The sequence below is a fragment of the Mauremys reevesii genome, linkage group 1 (assembly GCF_016161935.1).
Source record: "Mauremys reevesii isolate NIE-2019 linkage group 1, ASM1616193v1, whole genome shotgun sequence".
Classification (NCBI taxonomy): Eukaryota; Metazoa; Chordata; order Testudines; family Geoemydidae; genus Mauremys; species Mauremys reevesii.
This window is the reverse complement of record NC_052623.1, coordinates 162,495,602-162,519,225: the sequence shown is the minus strand read 5'-3', so window position 1 is coordinate 162,519,225 and position 23,624 is coordinate 162,495,602. Positions and strand designations below refer to the sequence as shown.

The 23,624-nt window shown below is 39.2% G+C and overlaps 1 protein-coding gene across 2 annotated transcripts in view; it reads right to left on the bottom strand.

Annotated features, from left to right (window-relative positions):
• DSCAM (DS cell adhesion molecule) overlaps window positions 1-23,624 on the bottom strand; it is a 627,413-nt gene that overhangs the window by 235,177 nt on the left and 368,612 nt on the right. For both annotated transcript variants that reach the window (XM_039513797.1, XM_039513791.1), the window contains exons 4-6: window positions 13,455-13,601; window positions 3,886-4,164; window positions 1,162-1,437 (exon numbers count right to left, since the gene is read on the bottom strand). In XM_039513797.1, coding sequence (XP_039369731.1) covers window positions 1,162-1,437; window positions 3,886-4,164; window positions 13,455-13,601 — 702 coding nt within the window. The remainder of the gene's footprint in view (window positions 1-1,161; window positions 1,438-3,885; window positions 4,165-13,454; window positions 13,602-23,624) is intronic.

Here is a 23,624-nt window from a genome sequence, read left to right as displayed (position 1 = left end):
CTGAGGGAGATCTTGTGATGTGTGTGGAGCTTGAATTGCTATCCCCACAAAATGTGCTGAATCTCAGCAGGATTAAAAAAAAGTACAGCAGTGTTCTCTCTCCCCAGCACAATCACCTAAGAGCATCAAAATTATCATTTCCAGTACATTGAAACACCTACATTTCAGCAGGGACATTAAGTTGGGTTTCTTATATATTTTTTCTCTCTCCCTCTCTCTTTGTTCTTGTCCTATTGGATGCGTGACAGAGTATTTAAAATTTCTTTCTTCATCTCTGACTCTCTCTCTCTTCCTTTCCTTTTCCATGCATTCGCACTGTCATCTCTCACAAGACAAAAAAGCTATCGGCTTTTTATCCTGAATGGAAACTGACACACGACAAATAAATCAGTGAGTGTGCTCAGTATGCACCTCTGCCCTTTTTTTATTCAAGTGACAGGCTTTTTTGGAGATGAAAGCAGACATTATTTTCCCAGCAAGACCCGAGTGTCTTTGAAATCTTTCCTGCTGTCGCTCTCTGATAACCTGCACTCTCTCGACATCATTATAGATTATCAATATGCTCTTTAGGCTTTCTTAGTCACAAGAGATGGTTGCCGCAGTAACTAGGTCCAGGCAGGTAATCTCTTCTTTTTCTATAAAGACTAAAAATAGTGGCCATGCCATGACTGCACTACAGCCTCATTAGTGAACCGGCTCTGTACAAATTGATTACTTTCCTCACTTGATTATTATGTGGAACATTGTGTCAGTTACTTAGTATGATCTCCAGACCTTCAACTGATTTCACAGCCAGCCTGAAAACTGCGTTTGGAATGAAATGTTTGATCCTCAGTAGGGATCTCTCTTCTCTCTTGTCCTGGAGTTACAGAATTTTGGATAGCAGCAGAAAATTAATGCATTTGGTGGGGCTTCAGTAGGAGGAATATTTTTCAAATCAATTTATTTGACACTTGGACCTTCATTTTCTCTCATTTGTTGTTCTGGAGCATGAAGAGGCACAAATATCTCCCAAAGTGTGTGGCTAGTTTGATCCTTCCTACAGGCACAGGGTCTTCTCTCTCTTTATAATTGGAGACCACAAGCATATTATATATACTATATACATACAATAACACTTCACTGTAGCCAGTAACCCCACTAAAGCAGGTAATGACTAACCTTCTAGCACCACCTGAACATAGTCTTGAGCAGACATCTTGTCCTTGCGTACAAAGCACTGGTATGCTCCACCATCACTTTTGGCCATGCCATCCATAATGAGATTCTCACGGTTGATCCCCATGATCCTCACATTGTTTCCAGGGTTAATGATTTCACCATTTCGGTACCAGGAGAGTTCTTGGTCCTCAGTTCCAGTCACACTGCAGGACAAGGACACTTGACTACCAACACTGCTTTTAACTTTCCGTGGACTGATTGTGGCTTTCAGAGGCTCTGAAGATTTAAGTCAAAAGGAGGGGGGGGAAAGGAAGACATTATGTATCTTTTAAAAAAAATATGACTAACAGGTGACCTTTCACTGAGAAAAAACACTGAATCACAAATACACATCTCTGAAATGAGAATAGGTGGCCATGTTTGATTTCAAGGGCCTTTTAAGGCCACAGTCCCACAATTAGTTCTGCACAGGCAGACCCCTATACCCAGCTGGAGTCCCATTGCCATCAGTGGGGCTCTGCCTGGATGTGAGGGTGCCCCTGTGTGGAACTCACTGTGGGATAAGTACACAAAGCAGTAAGATAGCCCACCTGACTTTATTCTCAGTATCACCATTTAAGAATATGATGATATATTTTTATTGAAGTTTGATATTATGTGTGAAAGAAAATTCACAGTATTGAAGTAACAATAGTAAACATAAGTAAGGGAGTCTTTATCCACACACATACCAACAACTAAACCTACTGAATTTGGATCTGCATCCCAACCTCCCTACATTTTGATTGGGCCCAGTACATATTGTGACAGACCCAGGCCAGTGGGGTACAGGAGTCTGGTAGAGGGCAAATATACTGGTCACTGGATGAGTACTTTTCTGTTCCCTGAGTGACCAGAGCAAGGGCTGCACTAGAGTAATCAGGAACCTGCTAGAACCAATTAAGGCAGACAGGCTGATTAGAACACCTGCAGCCAATCAAGGCAGGCTAATCAGGGCACCTGGGTTTAAAAAGGAGCTCACTCCAGTCAGGGAAGGAGTGAACCAGAGGAGAGGAAGTGCATGTGAGGAGCTGGGAGCAAGAGGCGCAAGGAGCTGAGAGTGAGAGGGTATGCTGCTGGAGGACTAAAGAGTACAAGCGTTATCAGACACCAGGAGGAAGGTCCTGTGGTGAGGATAAAGAAGGTGTTTGGAGGATGCCATGGGGAAGTAGCCCAGGGAGTTGTAGCTGTCATGCAGCTGTTACAGGAGGCACTATAGACAGCTGCAATCCACAGGGCCCTGGGCTGGAACCCGGAGTAGAGGGTGGGCCCGGGTTCCCCCCAAACCTCCCAACTCCTGATCAGACACAGGAGAAGCTGACTCAGACTGTGGGGAAGATCACTGAGGTGAGCAAATCTGCCAAATAAGCTCAGGACCCACCAAGGTAGAGGAGGAACTTTGTCACAATATATAACATACCACCATGAAATTTATATCCAGATGGGATTCTCCCCCAGGCTTTTTGTTCAATACCAGCTCTATCAACAAGAAATAATTCAAAATATAATATATCTCTTTTATTATCTGTGGATATGTGTTATGAATCAAATGTGATGAGATATTGTTTATTTAGCATGTTTAATGACCAACATTTTACCTAATATTGGAAGCGCTATCAATATTACTTATTTATTTTACATCTCTCTCTCTCTCTCTCTCTCACACACACACACACACACACACACACACACACACACACACACAGCTATAGATATAAGATGTTATACTATATTCTGTAAAACAGATGAGTTAAATAAAGAATTATATATATTTTAGACACATATAGACAATTTCTTAGTTAACTTAATTCTGCTTTAAAGAATATTGTATAATATAATAATGTAAATATTATTTCCCTATTGAGGATTGCTAGATATTCCTGATCTGTTATGAGCCTGTACAATATTAAGTGGATCTGATTCATCTACCTGTTATGAATGCTTTACAAATGTAGCCATCTTTTTTAATTTGTGAATCATTGATAAATTATCCTGATTTTCTTTGGATGTATTTGTTATTTGTAATTATTCACTGAATAATTTTTAGACAATGGATTGTTCACACACTTTTCCTTTTCACAATTTCTTATTCATGTTGTGTGGTTGGAAATCTAAGTCGAATGGTATTGTTTCTGCTCCTTTATACCAAAAAAATTAAACAACAGAAGAATAACAAACAGCAAATAATGCCTTTCCAATACAGCATTTCAGACTAATAATCATTTATGATAAAATTCATGAGACATTCAGGATTTTCATACATTTTCATGAATACTCCAGGATTATCTGAATATTCAAAATAATGAATAGCAGAAATCCCAGTGACCAGAGCTTGACACTTTTATTCAGAAGACAGTTTGCAATTCATCTATTTCTATTACTAAGCAAAATACATCCTTTATGTGAAAAATCACATAACCATGTGATAAACTGTGTTCATTTTGCACTTCTGATCTCTCATCTGCATTCTGCTCACTAATCCATCTCCACTAAGGCAGTTTATAACATTCCAAACCTTTGAGCAGCTTCAAGCAGCCACCATTGACAATAACAAAACAAGTAACAGCAACAAAAACAATAACAAAAGAAACTTCTACAAAATATTTTTTTCTTTTCCTTCCATTGCAAAACCAAGCACAATCATGGGTTTGAAATTATACTTGCCACATTCAGTCCTGGACTTACGTTTTACATGTAGATGCCCTATCACCTCAGCAGTACCATAGTTGTTCCACACCTCACAAACATAGTTGCCTGAGTCTGAAGGACGTGTGTTCTCTATCAGCAGACCTGTGACTGTCTGCCGAAACCTGCTATCTGGCTCCCAGGGAACATTGTCCTTCAGCCAACGGTACTTTGGTGCTGGGTGCCCCGATGCTTTGCAAGGCAGCTCCACTCGCTGTCCTGCCATGGCTTTACGTTGGTCAAACCCATCCAGAATAGACGGTGCTGAGTTTGCTGGGTCTGGAAAGCAAATAGATGTTTTCAGTGTAGTTAATTAAGATTATTACATTTTCTAAGCAATATGCTGCTATTTATCTTTCTTTTTTTAGTTGCTATCCCAGAATTTTATGTACTGTAAACTGCTACTGTGCACCAGTCATCCAGATTGTGGTATCTCAGCAGTACTGGCTTACTTCCAGCAGCATGTACTAACTAAACATTGCATGATTACTTGGAAGACCTCCCACTGGATTTTTTCCAGGTGGCAGTCATTTTTCACGTCACCCATCAGGAAAGAGAAGAGCCAGAAAGTGTAAACACATTTCACCAAGAACTAAACCAACATATTCTACCCACTTCTAAGTGGTCGGAGGGTTTTGAACTAGAAGAGTGAATTACTCCCTTGTCAGAAGAGAAATGGGCAGAAGCAAGGGGCAGTGTGTTTGTAGTCTAATTGACAAATATTGTATATTCTTAAAAAGGAATCTTAGATAGCAAAAGTAAACTAGAGCTTATAACTCCAGCAAACTGCTCTTTGTCCAGGTTCCCAGAAAGACATTCTCACACAAACAAGTCCCAACTGCCATGTGACTCTTGTTATTTCTATTCTAGAGAAACGTGCCACATCAACTCCATGTTTATGCTTTGATACCTTCACCAAACATAATGATCTATGTGTTATGTCTTGTTTTTTAGCCTGTAAGCTCTTTAGGACCAGGGGCTGTCATTTTCTTATGCTTGTGCTGCACGCTGTACAATGGAGCCCAACCTAACTGAGGCCTCTAGGCACTACCACACAATACATATTTATTACTACTGCTACTAACGTAAAATAAAATAAATAATGATCATAATATCAAATGTTGACTTAAATGAAGCTATTTTTCTTCTATCTTAATCAATTTTGCGACATTTTAACCATGGTAGACTCCACATGTTAAACTTCGCCCTCTCTCTCACCTAGCATACGTTGATCTATTTGTTGCACTCCATCTGCTGTGTACTATAGAGTTGTTATGCAAGTTATAAAAACAGTTCTAAAAAATAAAATGCCATTAGACTGAAAACAAATGGACTAAGCAGTCACCCACGTTAATTTTATATAAAAAGTGAGTAAAATGTGAATTGTGAGGTTTAATCAAAGATAACCACACAATCTTTGCCTCTATCTGGATGCTAGCAAAACACTTGAATCACTATAAAATGGTTACTTAACCTTTCCGTAACTGTTGTTCTTTGCTGCCTCATGTACTGCACACAGCTATAAAGGGCAGAATTGTCCCTGACTCCCCCTCAGTTCCTGTCCCCCAGAACACTCCGATAGAGAGGGGAAGGAAAGCAGGGTCTGGAATGGACGTGTGCAACACATCTTGAAGAACAGCAGTTACAGAAAGTTTACTAACTGTTTCTTCTTCTTTGAGTGACTGCACATGCCCGTGCCACTGCAGCTGACTCACAAGCAACCCCAAGTGCAGGTGGGTTCAGAGTCTATGTGAACAGGGACTGGAGGACCACTCATCCAAATTTAGCATTGTCTCTAGATTGTTGGGAGATGGCATAATGAGAGGTAAATGTAGGACAAGATTACCAGGTTGCTGCTTTGCCAATGTCTAATATGGGAATGTTAGCCAGAAAGGTCACAGAGGCTGCTTGGGACCTAGTCAAATGACCCAACACTCTATCCAGAGGCTTCATGTTAGCCAACTTGTAACAAAAACAAATACAACTGGATATCCAAGACAAGATCCTTTGAGTGAATACAGAACTGCCCTTCCTACTGTTTGCAAATGCAATAAACAACTGAGTTGAAGAACTGCAATGTTTAATCTGATCCAGGTAAAAAGTGAAAGTTCTTCTAACATCAGAGCATGAAGGCTCTCCTCATCCTGATGACCATGATGTGCTGGAAAGAAAGTTAGCAAGAAGATTTCTTGGTTAATATGAAAAGTGGAAACCACCTTGGTAAAAAAAATTTGGGTGAGGATGATGGCAAACATTTTCTGGGTAGAAACATGTCTACGGAGGATCTGACACTAGTGCCCTGTGATCTCCCACTCTTCTGGCTAGTATAATGGCCACTAAAAAAGCTACATTCATCAAAGGATGCAGCTGGGAGCAGGTCAATAGAGGCTCGAAGTGGAGGGAACCCATCATCTTTGCTAAGATTAGATTCAGGCTGCATGGGGGAGCAGCGTTCTGCACATGCAGAAATAGTTTGTCCAGGCCCTTTAAAAGTCTTACAGACATTGGGATGGAAAAAAGAGATCAGTTAGCAATAGGTGGGAATGCTAGGCTAGATGCTGGGTGGAGGGATAGCTCAGTGGTTTGAGCATTGGCCTGCTAAACCTAGCATTGTGAGTTCAATCCTAGAGGTAGCCACTTCAGGATCTGAAGCAAAATCAGTACTTGGTCCTGCTGGTGAAGGCAGGGGACTGGACTCAATGACATTTCAGGGTCCCTTCCAGCTCTGTGAGATAGGTATATCTGCACGCTGATTGAGCTAATCTCCAATACTTGGTGTTTTAGGGACAGAAGATAGTCCAGCATGTGCCTAATAGAAGCAAAGATTGGGGAAAACCCTTTCTGTCTGGATCAAATGGAAAATCTTTCATTTAGCCAGGTAGAGTGATCTTCTGTGATGGTTTTGTACTATTCAGCAGCACCTCCTGAACTTCCCTAGAGCAGGACATCTCCACCAATGTCAACTGGGGGCTGGTCCCATTCCCACTCTTCTTGGGATTGCTCATGAGATGGATCCTGAATTTGCTTAGCAAGTATCAGAGGGGTAGCCGTGTTAGTCTGGATCTGTAAAAGCAGCAGAGAGTCCTGTGGCATCTTATAGACTAACAGACGTATTGGAGCATGAGCTTCCGTGGGTGAATACCCAGTTCGTCGGATGCAAGTAGTGGAAATTTCCAGGGGCAATTTGCTTGGTGCTGGGCTCAGTACCAACGCTAAGTTGTTTGCAGCACTGATGCTCTTTATGGCCAGTAGATGGAGTTGGATGAGATGTATGCAGAGATGCTCTTGATTGAGGGGGAAACCCTCAATCCTTCTCAAAGCAGGGCTTAAAGCCCTTACAGATGCTACATCTGTCACTTACGTGAGCCTTCCCCAAGCACTTAAAGCAGCTGAGGTGAGAGTCCCTAATCAGCACTGCCTTACCACAAAAGTGGCAGGGCTTGAAGCCCCAAGAGTGCAGCATAACTCCAGTACCCGGGCTGGTACCCAGATTAGGCACCAGAAACACACAAACAACAAAAAAAGCCCACTTTTTTTCTTTTTCAACTAATCTACGCTAACTAACTACAAAGATTCTAAAAATGGTACTGCTTCTACACGAAAAGAAAAGACTTGCAGAATCAATATAAGGGAGCTCCAGCAACTGTCATGGGAAGTAGGAGGGAACTAAGAGTGTTTGTGTGTCGGGGGTGGGGAGTGTCAGGGTGGCTCTGCCCTTTATGCCTGCGTGTGGTTCATGAGTCAGCAGAAAGCTCTTGTGCCACCCCAATGGGTATCTCCAGGGGAAAAAACTCTCCAACAGCTGTGCCATGGAGCACACAAACACCTACAGTGGAATGGACATGTGCAATCACTTGAGGAAGAACATCAGTTCTACAGCATGCTTTCACCAACTGTAAGCTCTACCATCCAAACCAACGATTTTACATGCATCAATAGCCATTGGGTCTATCTTTGGCAACACTACCTATAACATTTGTTAGCATGTCGTGCTGTGCATGTGCGGCTTTCAGAAATTACACTCTCCCTGTAACATTTTAGAAAAGCTGAAAGCAATCATAACAAAGTGGTTAACCTGCTCCTATTTCATCTCTGGTTTGTAGTGTCAGACCGCAGCCACAACGTGAAGATGTTGTGTAACAAGAGTTTTCTGTATATATCCTGTTTGGCATCCTGCTGCCTCAACTTGGTTTTGATGGAGTCAACTCAGGAGAAATGCAAATATGGATAGGATGCTAATAATGGTCCCTAAGATATGCTGACACTTCAGTGGACTGTTCAACATAGCATATGTTTAAGGAGCTTCAGGTGCACAGTGGTCTTCTCTGCTACTAAATGAAGTACAGATGTAGTCTTAATTCCACCAGGGATGTGCCTGGGATGGCTATAGGAGCTGCATGTAGTGATACAACATTTTATATATTTTCTAACCAGACTCAAGAGGACACTAACCTGTATATTACCCCTGATGTATGCTATTTTATGGGCATTTAATCAAACCACAAAGCTGATGAGTTGTGATGCTGCTGGTATCAACCAGATGATATTGTCCATCATGATGCTGGAGTGAAAAAAAGATCTGAGGCACATCAGAACAAAAAGGTAGATGAAGTAGCACTATCATGAGGGTGTAAAATACAACAGATGCTACAGAGTAACTGAGAATCAGTGATGCAGTGAGAAGATCATAACATCCTGGCCACCTTAAGTCAGTTTGTTTAATTTTTTTAAAACTGATTTTATAATTTTTTTAAAACTTGGAAGTGACTTTTAAAATACATCCTGGCTGTGATTGTCAAAGCTACTTAAGGGAATTAGATGCCCATGTTCCACTAAAACAGATGAGGTTTGGATATCCTGTTGTGATAATAGGGCCTGCAAATTTACCCTGATTGTGAGCCCAACTGTAAAAAGTGAGTGTAAGTTCATGAGACACCACAATAACCCATAACAACAAATGTTTATGGAAAAGGGTACGAAAAGGAGACAAAGACTGAATTTTTTAAAAAGGCCTACTGATATTACTCAAGCACTGTGTTAAGATCATATTTGGTAAACAAGAAAAGTAACCATAATTGGTGTGTCAGAAACCAGGCCTAATTGTTGACAAAATAATGAGGGGACAGGTTATTCCATCCCTCTGTTTGCGGGTCCTTAAAGAAAGAGACTTTGAGGAGAAAAATTGGCTACTAGAACAAGTTTCACCATCGTGGCTGACACTCTCCCTATCTCCTGGGACCCTGGGCCTTCGTAACCCTAATCCTGAGAGGTCCTGACAAGAGGGACCCAGATGACATCACAACCTCTACTGGCTCCAGCTGAATCCCAAACACCACCTAGGTAGATCTGAATTTTTTTTTAAGTGTTTTCATCCCTCGTCTACAAGTTGCATATAAAATGGCTACACATTTTACAGGAAATTCCACTTCTTTGTTTGTTTGGTTTGGTTGCCACTTTTGTGCAACACTATTAAAAAGCTTCCAGGAGCAGGAGGTTTTTGAATAAATGTTTTCAGTTTCAAAGTGTTTGACAGGTCTGAGTGGTACAGTTTGCAACCCCCTAAAGTGAAAATCCATGAAGTGACATTCAGACCTTGAAACACGACAAGGATCACCTATTCAGATACAGGGAACTAAAGAAGTGGATTGAGGGAAAAAAAGAGATCTAAAATACCAGAGTCCAACATGCGTGTGCTTGCTTCATGGAACAGTTATTCCCTGTGGCACATGCACTGGTTTACAAAGCATGTGTGGTGGAGGAGATAATATAGATATAGATAATACAGATCCATTTTGGGATGTACAAAATAAAACTAAAGTGACCCCTCTTTCTTGCATTCTGTTCCAATGTATTCAAGTATCTCTTCAATAGCCATATTTTCTCATAGGCTAGTCCTCAAAAAGATTCCTGGTAGGAGCTCCTACAAAGCCATTAGCCATTTTTCAGTTAAAAACAGAAAGGAAAAGAGGAAAAGAAACCCAATTCTCTATTTGTAATCACCTCCAATAAAGTAAACAAGAAAGCAATATATCCCAATTCAAAAATCTAAAGAAAAACAAACTGCAACAACCTCTTTAAAATATTGTGATTCAGCAGTCAGCTGCAGGAGGCTGTGAACAAGGACAATGGAAAATTGAGGCAAAACATTGTGTCTGACACTGTTCGGCTCTGGATTTTGTGTGTGTGTCCTGTTAAAACAAAGTCATTGGGCGGTGGAATTCTGTGCATGAAGCTAGATTCGGCTCTTGGTTACAGCTTGCTACCCCAGGGATTTCAGCAGGATTGCATGAGTGTAAATGAGAACAGAAGTTAGCTTTTCAAGGGTGTAAAACTAACCACTTCAAAAGCCCCAAATGCTGAAGTTAAGGTGGTGTACATTAGGATGCACCAGACTTCCCACAATGCTGTGTGTGTGGAATTGGGCAGGAAAGGGAACTCCATGTAGAGGTATATCCCCTGGGCTGCTCAAAGTAGGCATAAGTGATGGAACAGGCAGAAAGCCCTCTCTCCCACTTTTTCCAGGAAGCCACTGGGGTAGAAATCCTCCTTTGTTGGTCAAGATAATGGCTTGATTACAGATTACCGCTGGTTCAGTTTTAGCTTGACTGCATGAGGGAGTGGGGCAATATTTCAGGGCTGAATGGGAAGGATGGAAATCAACTTTTACTGTTAAGACCAAATATCTGGGATAATCAAACAGACCATTGTGCTGGACTTATATTTCCTCATCTGGCTGGAAAAATTAGGAGTGAGTGTTTCAACCACATGGGACATAGTACAAATAGCAGGACTTGAATAGTGAACTACTTCTGGATTGTATAATGAAATAATATTTAGCATTTACATACTGATTTATATTTTCAAAGGGGCTGATCAACCATTAGATAACATTCACAGAAGAAAGGGGAACAGTCGGTTTGATCCTTTTGCAAGACTTTGTGACCTAAGATCTCAGTCACAGCTGGCAAGCTGCAAGAAGTGGGGATTTGTGGATTTAATCACCAGATTTCCCTCATAAAGGATTAATCCCAGAGAAGGAGAATGAGTCCTTTAGTTGCTGGCTTGTGACAGTTGCTATACCCAGAATGATCTGCAGGGCTATGAATATATAACAGCTGTTTGATAGTGAAAACAGGTAATTGCTACAATGCTGTAATTAGAGCTTCTGTTTTCAAGTTTATTAATTTCATTTTTCAGAATTTATTTTTAGCACTTTTTGAGTTTTATTTGGATGTCCAAAAATCAGGGGCAGGTGGGCTTTCTTTTTTGTATATACTGTACTGTAATGAGTAATCTCTTTGTAATATTCTCTAGCATGCTGTAATGTAGTACTGTTTCAGACAGCACTACGTTAAAGCACACCAGTGAATCTTTAGTGAGCACCTGCCAGGTCTATACTGACTAATTAATGCACACCACATTAATGCACTTTAGAAATCATACCCCTGTAATCTGCATTACTGCTCCGTGTAGACAAACCCTTAGATATAAGTAACCATGTCTAGTGTTTATTGGATAAACACCAAATTACTTTCTTTTTTTTAAATGAGAGATATATGGGTGTTTTATCAGTGTTTATAAATTAAGAACGGGGGGAAAAACCCCAGAAACCCTAGCTATAAACCATGCCATATGCATCAAAAAGGAAGGATAGCCTCTTGGGAGGCTGGGAGGGGGAGAGGCTGCGCACTTATAGTCTGGGGCACAAAAGCAGCTGATTTTGCAGATGTGTAATGATTTTTGGATACAGAAACAGACATGTACAAAGACATTCATTCACACACACACACACATACACACACACACACACACACACACACACACACACACACACACAAAAACCATCAGAGGAGGGATGTTTTGGAACAGCCTTCCAGTAGGACTAGTGGGGGCAAGAAACCTAACTGGTTTTAAGACGGAACTTGTTACATTTATGAATGGGATTACATGGTAGGGTTGCCTGCAATAGCAGGGGACTGGATTCAGTGACACAGAAGATCCCTTCGGGGCCTCTGTTTGTAAATGGGGGTTCTAATCCTATGCTGTGGCACTAAATCCCAGTCCCAGCAACCCTTGCCTCCTCTTGCTACTCTCAGCTCCCTCCCGGTTCCCTGTATTAAGACTGGGAACAGAGGGTAGGAGACAGGGGACATGGAGGAGTGCAGTATTGACAACCCCTAGTGTTCCAAAATCATTAGATATACAACAATTGTGATGCTGGCTTTAAAATAATGAGATTGTAAAAGAAAAATAAAACACACTGCTCTATGATCTGCCTTCTCATTTGTAAGCCTGTAGGGTGAAGACACCTGGATGCAATTTAAATATGATCACTGACTCCTGCTTTTTAACCTTACTCCTGACACTAACACCCTTGGTTAAGTCAGTTACCCTTTTTTCTTCAATTATGCCCTTTGGAAAACTTAGGATAGTAATGCATACCTATTTACCTAATGGAAGTGACAAATTAATGCTTGTAAAGCACTGTAGACCTACTAAAATTCACCAAATACATACTAAAGCCTAGCTCCTATTCTCCCCTCCCCACCAATGTTATTTGGAGAAGCATTAATTTTTTATGCAGCTTGCCTGTTCAATTTTGAAAATAACTTTCATTTGGACATGCAAATTTGTTTGCATAATTCAACCAAATCCCGGGACAAATTTTACTGCCCAACCTCTTTTTCAAATTTTAGGGCCATGTGTATTTGATTACGAAGATACAGGAAGGTGGAGTTTCATTTTTAACTCTCTCTTTCCTAGCTTTATCTGCTTTTTACTCTTTGTGCACACTAATTAGGAAGACTAATACCTCAGCGATAGTTTGACATGATGGCACTGAGTGTTGCATTCACAGGCCCAGTGGCTAAAATAGGGTGACCAGACAGCAAATGTGAAAAATTGGGATGGGGGTGGGGAGGTAATAGGAGCCTATATAAGAAAAAGACCCCAAAATCGGGACTGTCCCTATAAAATCGGGACATCTGGTCCCCGAGGCTAAAATAAAATTGTTAAATCACGAATATTGCAGAATGGGAGCCATCTCAATCAATATTTACTATAAAGTAGAATAATAATAGCAAGTGAATCTTTCAAACTACAAGAGGAAAAGACCACATGCCTCTAAATGTACATTACTCATGAAAAGGCCATTTGCGAGAAAAAAAAAGTTAAGATCTTACTGTAGAAAGCAACATAATTTTGTGGATTAAGAGCCAGGAATTCCTGCATTTTTATCCCAGTTCTGAGACTGAATTGCTGTGTATCCTTGGACCTGTAGCTTCTATATTTTGAGGGGATAGTTTACATTATAGCATTCTGGATAGTATTTTCCACATAGGATATAACAGAAAATAAATAATTGGGGTGGGGCGGGGGGAATAGAAAAAGCAACTTAAATTTATAATATTTCACTTCTACAGGAAAAGTACTGTAGATTCTTACCTACTTACATGTGCATTTAGTTTGCTAGACAAGTGATTATTAGTACCAGTAGTTCCTGCCTTATCAGTTCAGTATGCTAGAGAGAGAAATATGTAGGATACTGAGTTTAAGACATTCCAGAGTACCTGATACAAAAAGTCTTGCGCTGTTGCTTTGTCTTGTTTCTCCAGTGTATCTGTGCCGTGTGATACATCGGTAGTTATACAATCCATCTTCATTCTGTACATCTACAATATACAAGGCTCCCGTGGATGTGATGAGAAATCTAGATCCTGAAAGACAAAAGAGTTTACAGTGTTCAAAACACCTGAAGATTTTTGTTGTTTTGTCTTCGGAGGTAAAAAATTGAAGTTTTCCTCATAAGAGTCTAGAGATAATGGGTTGCCAATCTTATAGTAGAAGCAGGGTTAGGCTGAACTTTGAATCTATTATTTTTCCTCATTTTTGCAAAAGACATTAAACTATTATTCTGAGCTGCTGTTGAAAACTACCATTGAAACATAAATATACAGGATATTGAGCTCCTGCTCACTTTGGATCAAATGCAGAGCTCAGTGCCCAACCTGAGCAGATGTGGTAGACGTGGGACATATGTCATAGGGAGAGCGAGGGGAAAAGGCTTTTCAGCCATGTATATCTGTGGAGGCACTTTGGGAGTATATTTAAACCTAAAACATGAAGTGTTTACCTTTAGATGCTGCTTTTTTTTTTTTTGGACTATCCAAGGACCATTGTCTTGAAAATTTTAATTACTGAAATGCACAAGGTTTGTGTTTCAGTGCAGATTACTTTGAAACAAAACAGGCTTCTTAGCATAGTGGAAGGCAGATACCACCTCCTGGGAGATAGTATTTCAGAGCAGTACAATTATTGCTAAAATATACAATGTAAAGCTCACAAGGAAAAAAATCAGCATTTGTATTCTAAAATATTGGAATATCTTTAATTAAAGTGTTTGGAGAAAACGGTATAGTCGATCTAACAATGAATAACTAACTCAATAAGAATGGTCAGCACCATTCCTTTTACATAAGAGGTTACTAGTGTGACTACGAGCTCTTTTACAGGAGTAATGCTTAGCCAAACAGGGATTCTTTGGCTGTGCAGGTTACTCTTCATACAGCAGCTGAACAATTTTACTGACAAACCTTGCAACGGGTGAAAACACAGAAATTAGAGATTTGAAAGTATCTATTAGATCATCTAGGTCTTCACTAGCCAGTATACGCTTGCTCTCTACGTTGCATTTTCTAATTATTTGTACGGTCTACTTTTAAATGGCTCCAGTGATGGGGCTTCTACCACTTCTTTGGAAGACTGTTCTATGGTGTTTCACTGGTATTCAGTTAAAAATGTATGTTGCTGAGTTTCACCATATTACTCTTCATTATATCCCCTTGCACCATGCTAAGTAACCCTCCCTTTTCCATGGCATTTACAACCTATACACACTCAGACAAAACTATACAATCCACTCTCCTCTGCTCTTACTCATCATTTGGCAACCTAACTTCTGTGCAGCATTTTCATACATTGTACTTTGTAAAGATTCCAACATCTGTGCTCAAAAGGACACTTGCCATGTCATGCCAAAAACCCAGCGCACAGTCCAGATCCAGAACTTCTGAGGTATCTGACCAACATGTCTACAGAATCTAGACCTTTATTTTTTTTAAAGTTTATATTCCTTGTTTGCAAAGAAATCCTCATGACGTGAACCGTGTAACCAATGCACAGATGTTTTCCTCTGACGGCAGGCAGCCTGGCATGATCACTTCAAGAGATGTGAGCTGCCCTCATTAATCTCAGTTGGGGCTAACTCTTAAGCCTAATGATCACACTTGAAAGAATGAATTTTAAGTAATGTAAGTGTACAGTTATGGTCTTAATTATCTCATTTACCCAACCATGTATGAGAATAATGTAATTGCATGTGCAAATGGCCAAACAAACGTCCTAAAAGTGCCCTGCATCACTATCGCCTGTATTTCTTCTTCTTAGCATATGCACAACCTACCTCAGGTGACACGTGACCAGGATTCATTACCAAATTTGGTCAGCTGGTTGGATCATTAGCTTCCCAGGCTTGGGCTGGGTACTGACAAGGAGTGCATTGTGAATGCTGTTCCATGTCCCCCTCTCCGATACTGACTGATTCTGGTTACAATAGTATCTTTACTAAGTAAAGCCCCAGTCCTACAAAGATTTAAGCCACTAAGGGATTACTCATGCATAAAGTTACACACATGCCAAAGTCTTTGCATATACTTGGTTTTAAAAGTTGAATTCCCACAGCATCTCCCACCTAATGCATATTATTTCTACCAATATAGGAAAAGGAATCTTATGTTGAGACCTATGTATATTGCCTATTGTTGCTCTAAGGGACATACGGTATATGCGTGGATATGTAAGCCACTCACAGACCCCACAATGCCCCTTTGCACCTCTGCATGTTATTGGTTGAGCCTTCTTTCCCCTACTCCAGCCTAGAAAAGTTCCCACATGTGCCTATGTACACATGCCAGTCAAATTTGGTCGTATTTTTTGAAAAGCCTGTCTGAAAGCTAGAGAAACATCACATTATGTCTCCGCACAGCTAAGAATTTGTAAATGACCATTATCTGAGTAATGTATTAAACACAATTATTTTGAAATATAGAGTTATTGATGTACATGTAATCTTCTTCTAGTCTTAGCCCCACGTATATGGGCTTGCCCCCTTGAATGTACACGTAATATTAACACTATTTAAATGATCTCACGATCAGATATAAGAAAGGGAGTTGTTAAATAAAACCTTTACTTACTACATTCTTGAGGAATTTTTGCCTGACCCTCTTTAAACATGACTCAAAATAAAGAGCTATTGCCATCTGTCAGATTTATCACACAGTATACATTCCTCACCAACACACACTGTGTATAATCACAAGGTTAAAGCATTTCTCTTCCTCTTTTTCTTAATATATTTTACATACTTATGTAACACTTTTCTAACTAACTCCTTTAAACCATAAAAATGCTAGACATAAAAGATGGCAAAACATAAAAGGGAAAATGTATGTAATTTCTGTCACCTTCTAAACGGAGAGCATTTTCATTAAAGCCGACAGGCTGTCAGCTGCAACAAAGCCTAAGTGTTGAGCATTCTGTGTACTGTACTTCAAAAGTGTTTAGAAACGCACCAGGATGGGGAACGACATGCATTTATTACACTGTTGATCTTGGGGAGTGTTCTGTTCTCCAGGCATATTTAATTTAATCACTTTTGGTTTTGCTCTAGCAAAATCAATTTTTTTTGATTTACCTACTTAATATGCTAAACAAGAATGTTTTTAAAGATGCATCCTTTCAGAGAAATTTAAGCTTTTTGTTTGTTTGCTGTTAGCAGGCTTCAAGGGAGGGAGGGAGGCAGAGAAATCACCTTCATCCCAATTAATAAAAGAACACTGTCAAAATATATTTCATAATTTACATTTATTTTTCCTTGCTATTGAATGTAATAATCCCTTGGAAACTTGATAATTATAATAATTTTAGAGACTGATTTTCAGGGATGCTGAGTGCTTGCAGCGCCTATTAACTTCAATTGCAGTTTTCAGTGTTCAGCACCTCTGAAAATCAGGCCCATCATTTGCATATAGTGTCTTTCATTCAAGGACCTCAAAGCATATTACAAACACTGATTACTCTTCAGAACACAATTGTGAGATAGGCAAGTGTTATTACTAATATTATACTTATAACTGTATTACAGATGGGCAACCAAGTCACACAGATTAACCAGGGACTTGCCAAATATCACAAGGGTCAGTGGAAAAGATGGGAACAGAACCAGAGTCTTCACCTGTCTCCACTGTACAACTTCACTTCAGTATGAGGATGAATAGTTTGTGGATTCATAGATTTTAAGGCCTGAAGGAAACCATTATAATCTTCCACTCACACAGTACCGTAATTCCTATATGAAGTCCATATCTTGAGGTTGAGCTAGAGCATATTTTTGTAGAAAGACATAAATCTTGATTATAAACTTCCATGGAGAAACCACTACAACCACAAGGTAAATTATTCCAATGACTAATTGCCATCACTGCTGAAAGTTTGTACATTATATCTGGTCTGAATTAGCCTAACTTCAGCTCCCAGCTATTTGATATTGTTAGGCATTGTCTGTTAGATTAAAGAGCTCCTCTATTATTAGAAATATTCTCCTCGCATAAGTACTTACAGATCATGGTCAAGTTACCTCTTAACCTTCTCTCTGATAAGCTAAATAGATTGACCTTCCTAAATCTTTGATTGTAAAGTGGATCTTTCAGACCTTGAATCATTTTTGCAGCTCTTTTCTGAACCCTTCCCAGTTTTTCAACAGCCTTTTTAAGTTCACACCCCTGAACTGGACACGATATTTCAGCAATGGTCTCAGAAATACTGTATGCAGAGATAATACCCTCTCCATTCTCCTACTTGATACTCCCCTGGTTATGCATCCAAAAAACATGTTAGTCTTCTTAGCCACAGTAACTAATGTTGATTATTCACCATAACCTCTGATGTCCTTTTCAGAGTGCTTTCCAGAATACAGTTCCCCCCATCCTGCATGGGCCTTGGGCATTGGTGGCACCTGACACTCTCCTGTTCTCTTTCTGTGGCACACAATATTGAAGTCTTCTGAGGACTGAAATACTTTAGTCCAACTAAAGTCATAGGGCTCAGTATAGGGGTACATGGGGAAATTTAATTGCCTGTGATATACAGGAGATCAGACTAGATGTTCTAATGATCTCTTCTGGCCTTAAATTCTATGAAATTATGACCTATATTCTTTGTTCCTAGACCTTGCATCTAGCTGTATTAAAACATGTGCTGTTCAAATGAGACCAGTTTATCAAGTGATCCAGATCATGCTATACAATTGACCTAATCCTTATCATTATTTACAACTGCACCAATTTCCGTGCCCTCTGCAAACTTTACCAGCAACTATTTTAGTTTCCTTAATCAAATTACTTTCCATCAACTGTGAATAACATTCAATTTGTATTTATATAGGAGACATTACTAAAGCATTTAATCTGAGGATACAAATAAAAAATTAATAATCATGAAAAGAAATAGACGGAGAGAAAGTAGGTCAAATTGGAGCCTGCCAACCTGAACTGTCTCCCTTTAAACCTCTTGGATGGCTTCTAAAGAAGTGCATCTCTTATTTTACTAACTGCTGCCGACTGCCCTAAATAACCCAGTGACTTCATTAAAGTTTAGCTGCATTGGCAAATATTGTATTAATTTCTCTAAGTGATGAGAGGCCACATTAATAACATGAAATTGCTCTTATGTAAGGTTTTTATGCCATCCATTAGACTGGATAATATCAAAGAGTAAAATAAAATTTTACAGGTCTTAGTAATAAAGTTAAGATAACTCCGTTTGGGTTTCCAATATGAAATTTTTCTCATGTATAATTCATAAAAGAGTATTTGAATGCTTTCTTGTGGAATTAGTGTATGAAAAATGAGCTATTTTAAGACTCTAACATTAATTATTCTTTTTTTAACGTTATTTATTTCTCCCTTTCTGGCAGCCACAGTGTTAATCTTGGAATAAGGGGTAATGTTATTCTCAAGATGGGGCAATAAAAAATATTTGATTTTTACTTTGTGGGAAACATATCATGATTTTGTATTATTGCAGCCTAAATTGGGTTGACAAAAATTAAAAGAACAGATAGTTCCTTTAATCAGATGCTAAATGATAATATAGCACAACTAAATTTTTTATCAATTGTACCCATCACTTCCAACTGAGAAAACTGTTTTTCTAGCAATGATCTAAAATGGTTACCCTGAACCTTTCCTAAAAAAAGCCATTCTAGAGAATAACTTTCTCACCATTTTATAGCATTGCTACAACATGATTCTCTAAACAACAAAACAATCTGCATGATTGAGTTAAACAGTAGTGCTACTCTTCCAAGATCCACTCACAAAATATGTTCTATCCATGTGAGTCATCAAAACAGGATGCCACTCACAGTAGGTTGTGCTGATGTCCAAAATAAGAGTATGCATCCCTCTGAGCTCCACTGGCTCCCCTTCAGGGGGACTGATTATACCCATGGGCCCTGCTGGGCTCCTTAGCTTGCATAACTCTTTCTTGTTTTGGGGGGGGGCGAGAAATAAGTTGTGATATCTCTCAAATGTCACTCACTTTTGGCACTGAAATGAGATGTTATTCAATAATTTTTTCAGATCTATGATCCCCATCTCTTTTCTGACATGAGAAATAAAACAAGTAATCATTTAAAACATTTAAATCATGACCACTAGGCTTCTGAGTTAATACCTTATTGAGATGAATGGGGCAGTTCACAGCTCTCAGAGGTATTGTTCCAGTTCTCTGCAGACTATCACAGACTCTTCTGCATCAGTTATATCCTGACTTGGTCTACATTACCAACTTGTATCAGTAAAACTACATCACTCAAGGGATTGGAAAATCCATCCCCCTGAGTGACGTAGTTATACTGACCTAATTCCTGGTGTAGACAGCACTATGTCAATGGGAGGCCTTCTCCTGTTGACATAGCTACTGTCTCTTGGGGAGGTGGAGTACCTATGCTGATGGGAGAAGCTGTTCCATCAGTGTAGGTAACATCTTCACTAAGGGTTAGAGAGGTGCAACTGTGCCACTGCAGCGTTTTAACTGCAGACAAGCCCTCAGTTCATACTTTTGAGGTTTTCTTCAGAACTATAACAACTACAGAGTTAGGGATGGTGTTTTTCTCTCTCTCCCCTCAAAATGAAAGCTGACTTTGTAAAACAAGATAGTAGCTTCACAGAGCTGGCAGTACACATATAGGCTCATACCGGCTGTTCTGAGCCTTTATGTGAACTCAGTGGGATTACTTTCATGAGTAAAATTAAGAACCATGTGTAAATGTTTGCAGACTTGAGGCCCAAGATGGTTTCAGTTGTAGTGTGGAAAAGGCCTAAATTCTTGTTTTCATTGGTGGATAGTTTATTGGTTTGAGCTATCAAATTTACACACGAACACAGAAGTTTCTTAATCTTTCATAATTTTCAAAGAAACAGATAGGTTTCCATTGAAATAGCTTTCCAACTCAGAAATGATTCTGCTAACTAATAATTCTGCTAAGGGACATAGTGGATTCTCCATCATCTACAGTCTTTAAATCAAGACTGGATTGCTTTCTAAAAGATATGCTATAGGTTAATCAGAGGTCAAAAGCTAGATACAGAAATTATTTGGCAAAGTTCTTTAGCCTAAGTCAGGCAGAAGATCAGAGTAGATGATGATAATGGTGCCTTCTGGCCTTAAGAGCTATGAAATTGTGAATCCAAGAATTTTCCAAGCTCACACTCAAGGTCAAGAGTTTCAAAGTTTTGCATATTTATCTATCCTAGATCCAAACTTTAGACTTTTTCTGGTTTGCTCATCACTGCCATCAACTTTGCTTGCAGCAGTGCTGACATATGACTTCCCTTTCTGAGCTTCTAGTGAAAGAAATCTGAGTTTACAAACTGAATAATTAATTTCCTGATTAACACAATTATTAGCCATATTTGGCTGAGCAGCTGTCAGAGTTTTGAGACACCACTGAGTCAGCAAGCATTCTCCCTCCTCCAATCCTTCAGGAAGGGGACAGGGAAAAAAGACCACCCTTCTCCTGTTTCAGTTCTCATGGGGAAGATAAAGCCCTCAGGTGCAGTTCCTCAGGTTCCCAAGAGAATACTGCCCTCACCCCATCCTTGAAATATCTCATGGGCAGAAGCCACTGTAGTTATATGCAAACCAGGCAGATGCTTGGGGGGCAGCCAGATGAAACCTGAGTGGTGCTGCGACCCCATGGCACAAGGTTTCAACGCCACTCACTCAAATTTGGCCTGGCCACCCTTCCGTTATGGCAAAATCTGTGACATTACTAAGCTACAATAACAATCTGCTTTTACATTTAAAAAAATCTTTCCCTGCTCCTAGGACTATGAGGGAACTAAAAAAATGTTCAAAAATATGCAAACAACAAGTTCATCTTTATAAACTGACATGATACAAAGGACTAAGCAGTGACTAGCACCTAGGTTTCGAAGCCATGTTGCATTCAGATTCACAGGAAGTGGTCTGAATCCGATGACACAAATCCAAATACCCCTAAAATTTATGGGAGTTTGAATTCATACTTTTGGTTGATACAAGCTCAACTCTAGTATCATGATACTGTCTCTCTCTAAGAGCAGAATAAATAAGAAAAAATGAATAGATAATCTTATTGTGTATACAGTTTAATCATTTTAATAAATTAAATATAATATTTAGATCTGTGATAATGGGCACCATAGAAAACTGAAAGTTACATTAGATAAATCAGAACATTTAAGGAGATGGTCCTCCTCATTCCTTTTTCCTTTCTCACCCATGTTTTAGAATTTGCAAAAAAGGGGGCATATTTGCTATCAGTTGTCAGTCTTACTTGTACTTGTATTAAGTTCTGTTTGGGGTTTTAAAATTATGTGTTTATTTTCTGTTAAGGGATTGGTAGTTCAAGGGGGAAAGGAAAAAGATCAATATTAAATTGTACTTTTATGTACATTTGTCAAGATTTTGTTAATTAACAGTTATGTCAATGTTAATTATTTTTGTGCTGTTTGATCATGAAAAATGATTCAAAACATGTACATAATGCACAGTCTCTTTTCTCTAAATCTCCCTTGAGAGCATTTGGTCTGGGTAGTTGCAAATCTCTTCTGTAGTAGTTAGTTGTCAATCCTCCAGCATGTTAAGGAAAATTGTCATAATCTTAATACTGCAGTTTTAGATGATTCAGGCCTTTATAGACATTACTCTTGTCAGCTGCTTTCCCTCTTTCAGTTGCAAAGAAAGCAGCTAAGTTTTAAATCACTAGCTAGTTTTAAGACGGCTTTTGATTAAACGGGTTCACTTGTGGTATATGGAGCTGCCTGAGGATTAAAATCAGTTCTTTCAAGTTTTTGCTGGTGAATCCTTAATAAATATGTGGCCTATAGGTGACCAGAAGCACAATACAGCTAAGCTTACATTTACTCTATGATACCAGGAAACCTAATTCATCCCCTTTTCCATCAACAGGGAGATTTAAGAACAAGCAAGACATCACCCATTATATGAAGGAAGGACTTGCATTTCTTCTGAACTGAACAATGGTTAGGTTTATCCTTCAGACTTAATGGTTTGTACCTTCAAAGTCACTTTGTATGCATAGCACTTTAGGTCCAAACATGATTAGCATTATGTTAGCATTAACATAAACATGATTTATGATTAGCATAAATCATAGCCTAGGACAGTGGTTCCCAAACTTGTTCCACCGCTTGTGCAGGGAAAGCCCCTGGTGGACCGGACCAGTTTGTTTACCTGCCACGTCCGCAGGTTTGGCCAATCGCAGCTCCCACTGGCCGTGGTTTGCTGCTCCAAGCCAAAGAAACATGCTGCAATTTTTATGATTTGGCATGCTATGACAATTTCTAACAGCTTGCAAAGTAACAAAAAAAAAAAAAAAGGAAGAATATTCCTGTTTTTCAAAATCAGACAGAATAAAAATAGTAGAGATAAAGGCTTTAGACTAAAATTATTTTTGCTTCCCTTTCTTGATATTAAACTTTAATTTGATAACTCTATTTTCTGCAGGTAATGGTTTAGGGATGTGAACAGCCAGAAATAAGTTTCATAAAAAGAAAACTAATGTGGTAAAATCTGAACAGCTGGATGGCATATGGCATTTATTCTATGCTAATTCTCCAAAAATTCAACCTCTTAAGCAACTGCCTCATTAGAATGTATTAGGGTCATAGTTATTTCTTTAGACTTTCACAGGGACTTTACCTCGCAGGAAGAGGTCAATTTCTCTTGCTAAAATTTTTTATGATGCCATCCCAGTAGCTTGTATCATAGTACCCAGTATTAACATTCTACACTGTGTACCTCTGGACACCCTAGTCCCCTCCACACCTCTAAAGAATTTAAATCAGAAACAAGATATATAGGAACTCCATTACTGGACTTTGGTTGATTTGTATTTTCTGTAGTGTAAGGATCATATTGTTCAAAATGTAGTACACTGAAGAGCAGAGGAGACAGAGGATAGGAGTAACTATAAAATAAATTAAATTTTAAAAAACTTGCTCCAAGAGTCAATATATTGTGCTTCACTTATTTTTCTTCAAGACAGCAGTAGTGGCACCAGAGTCTACCAATTCAATAATAATGATTTAAGGCTGATCTTCAATAGTGAC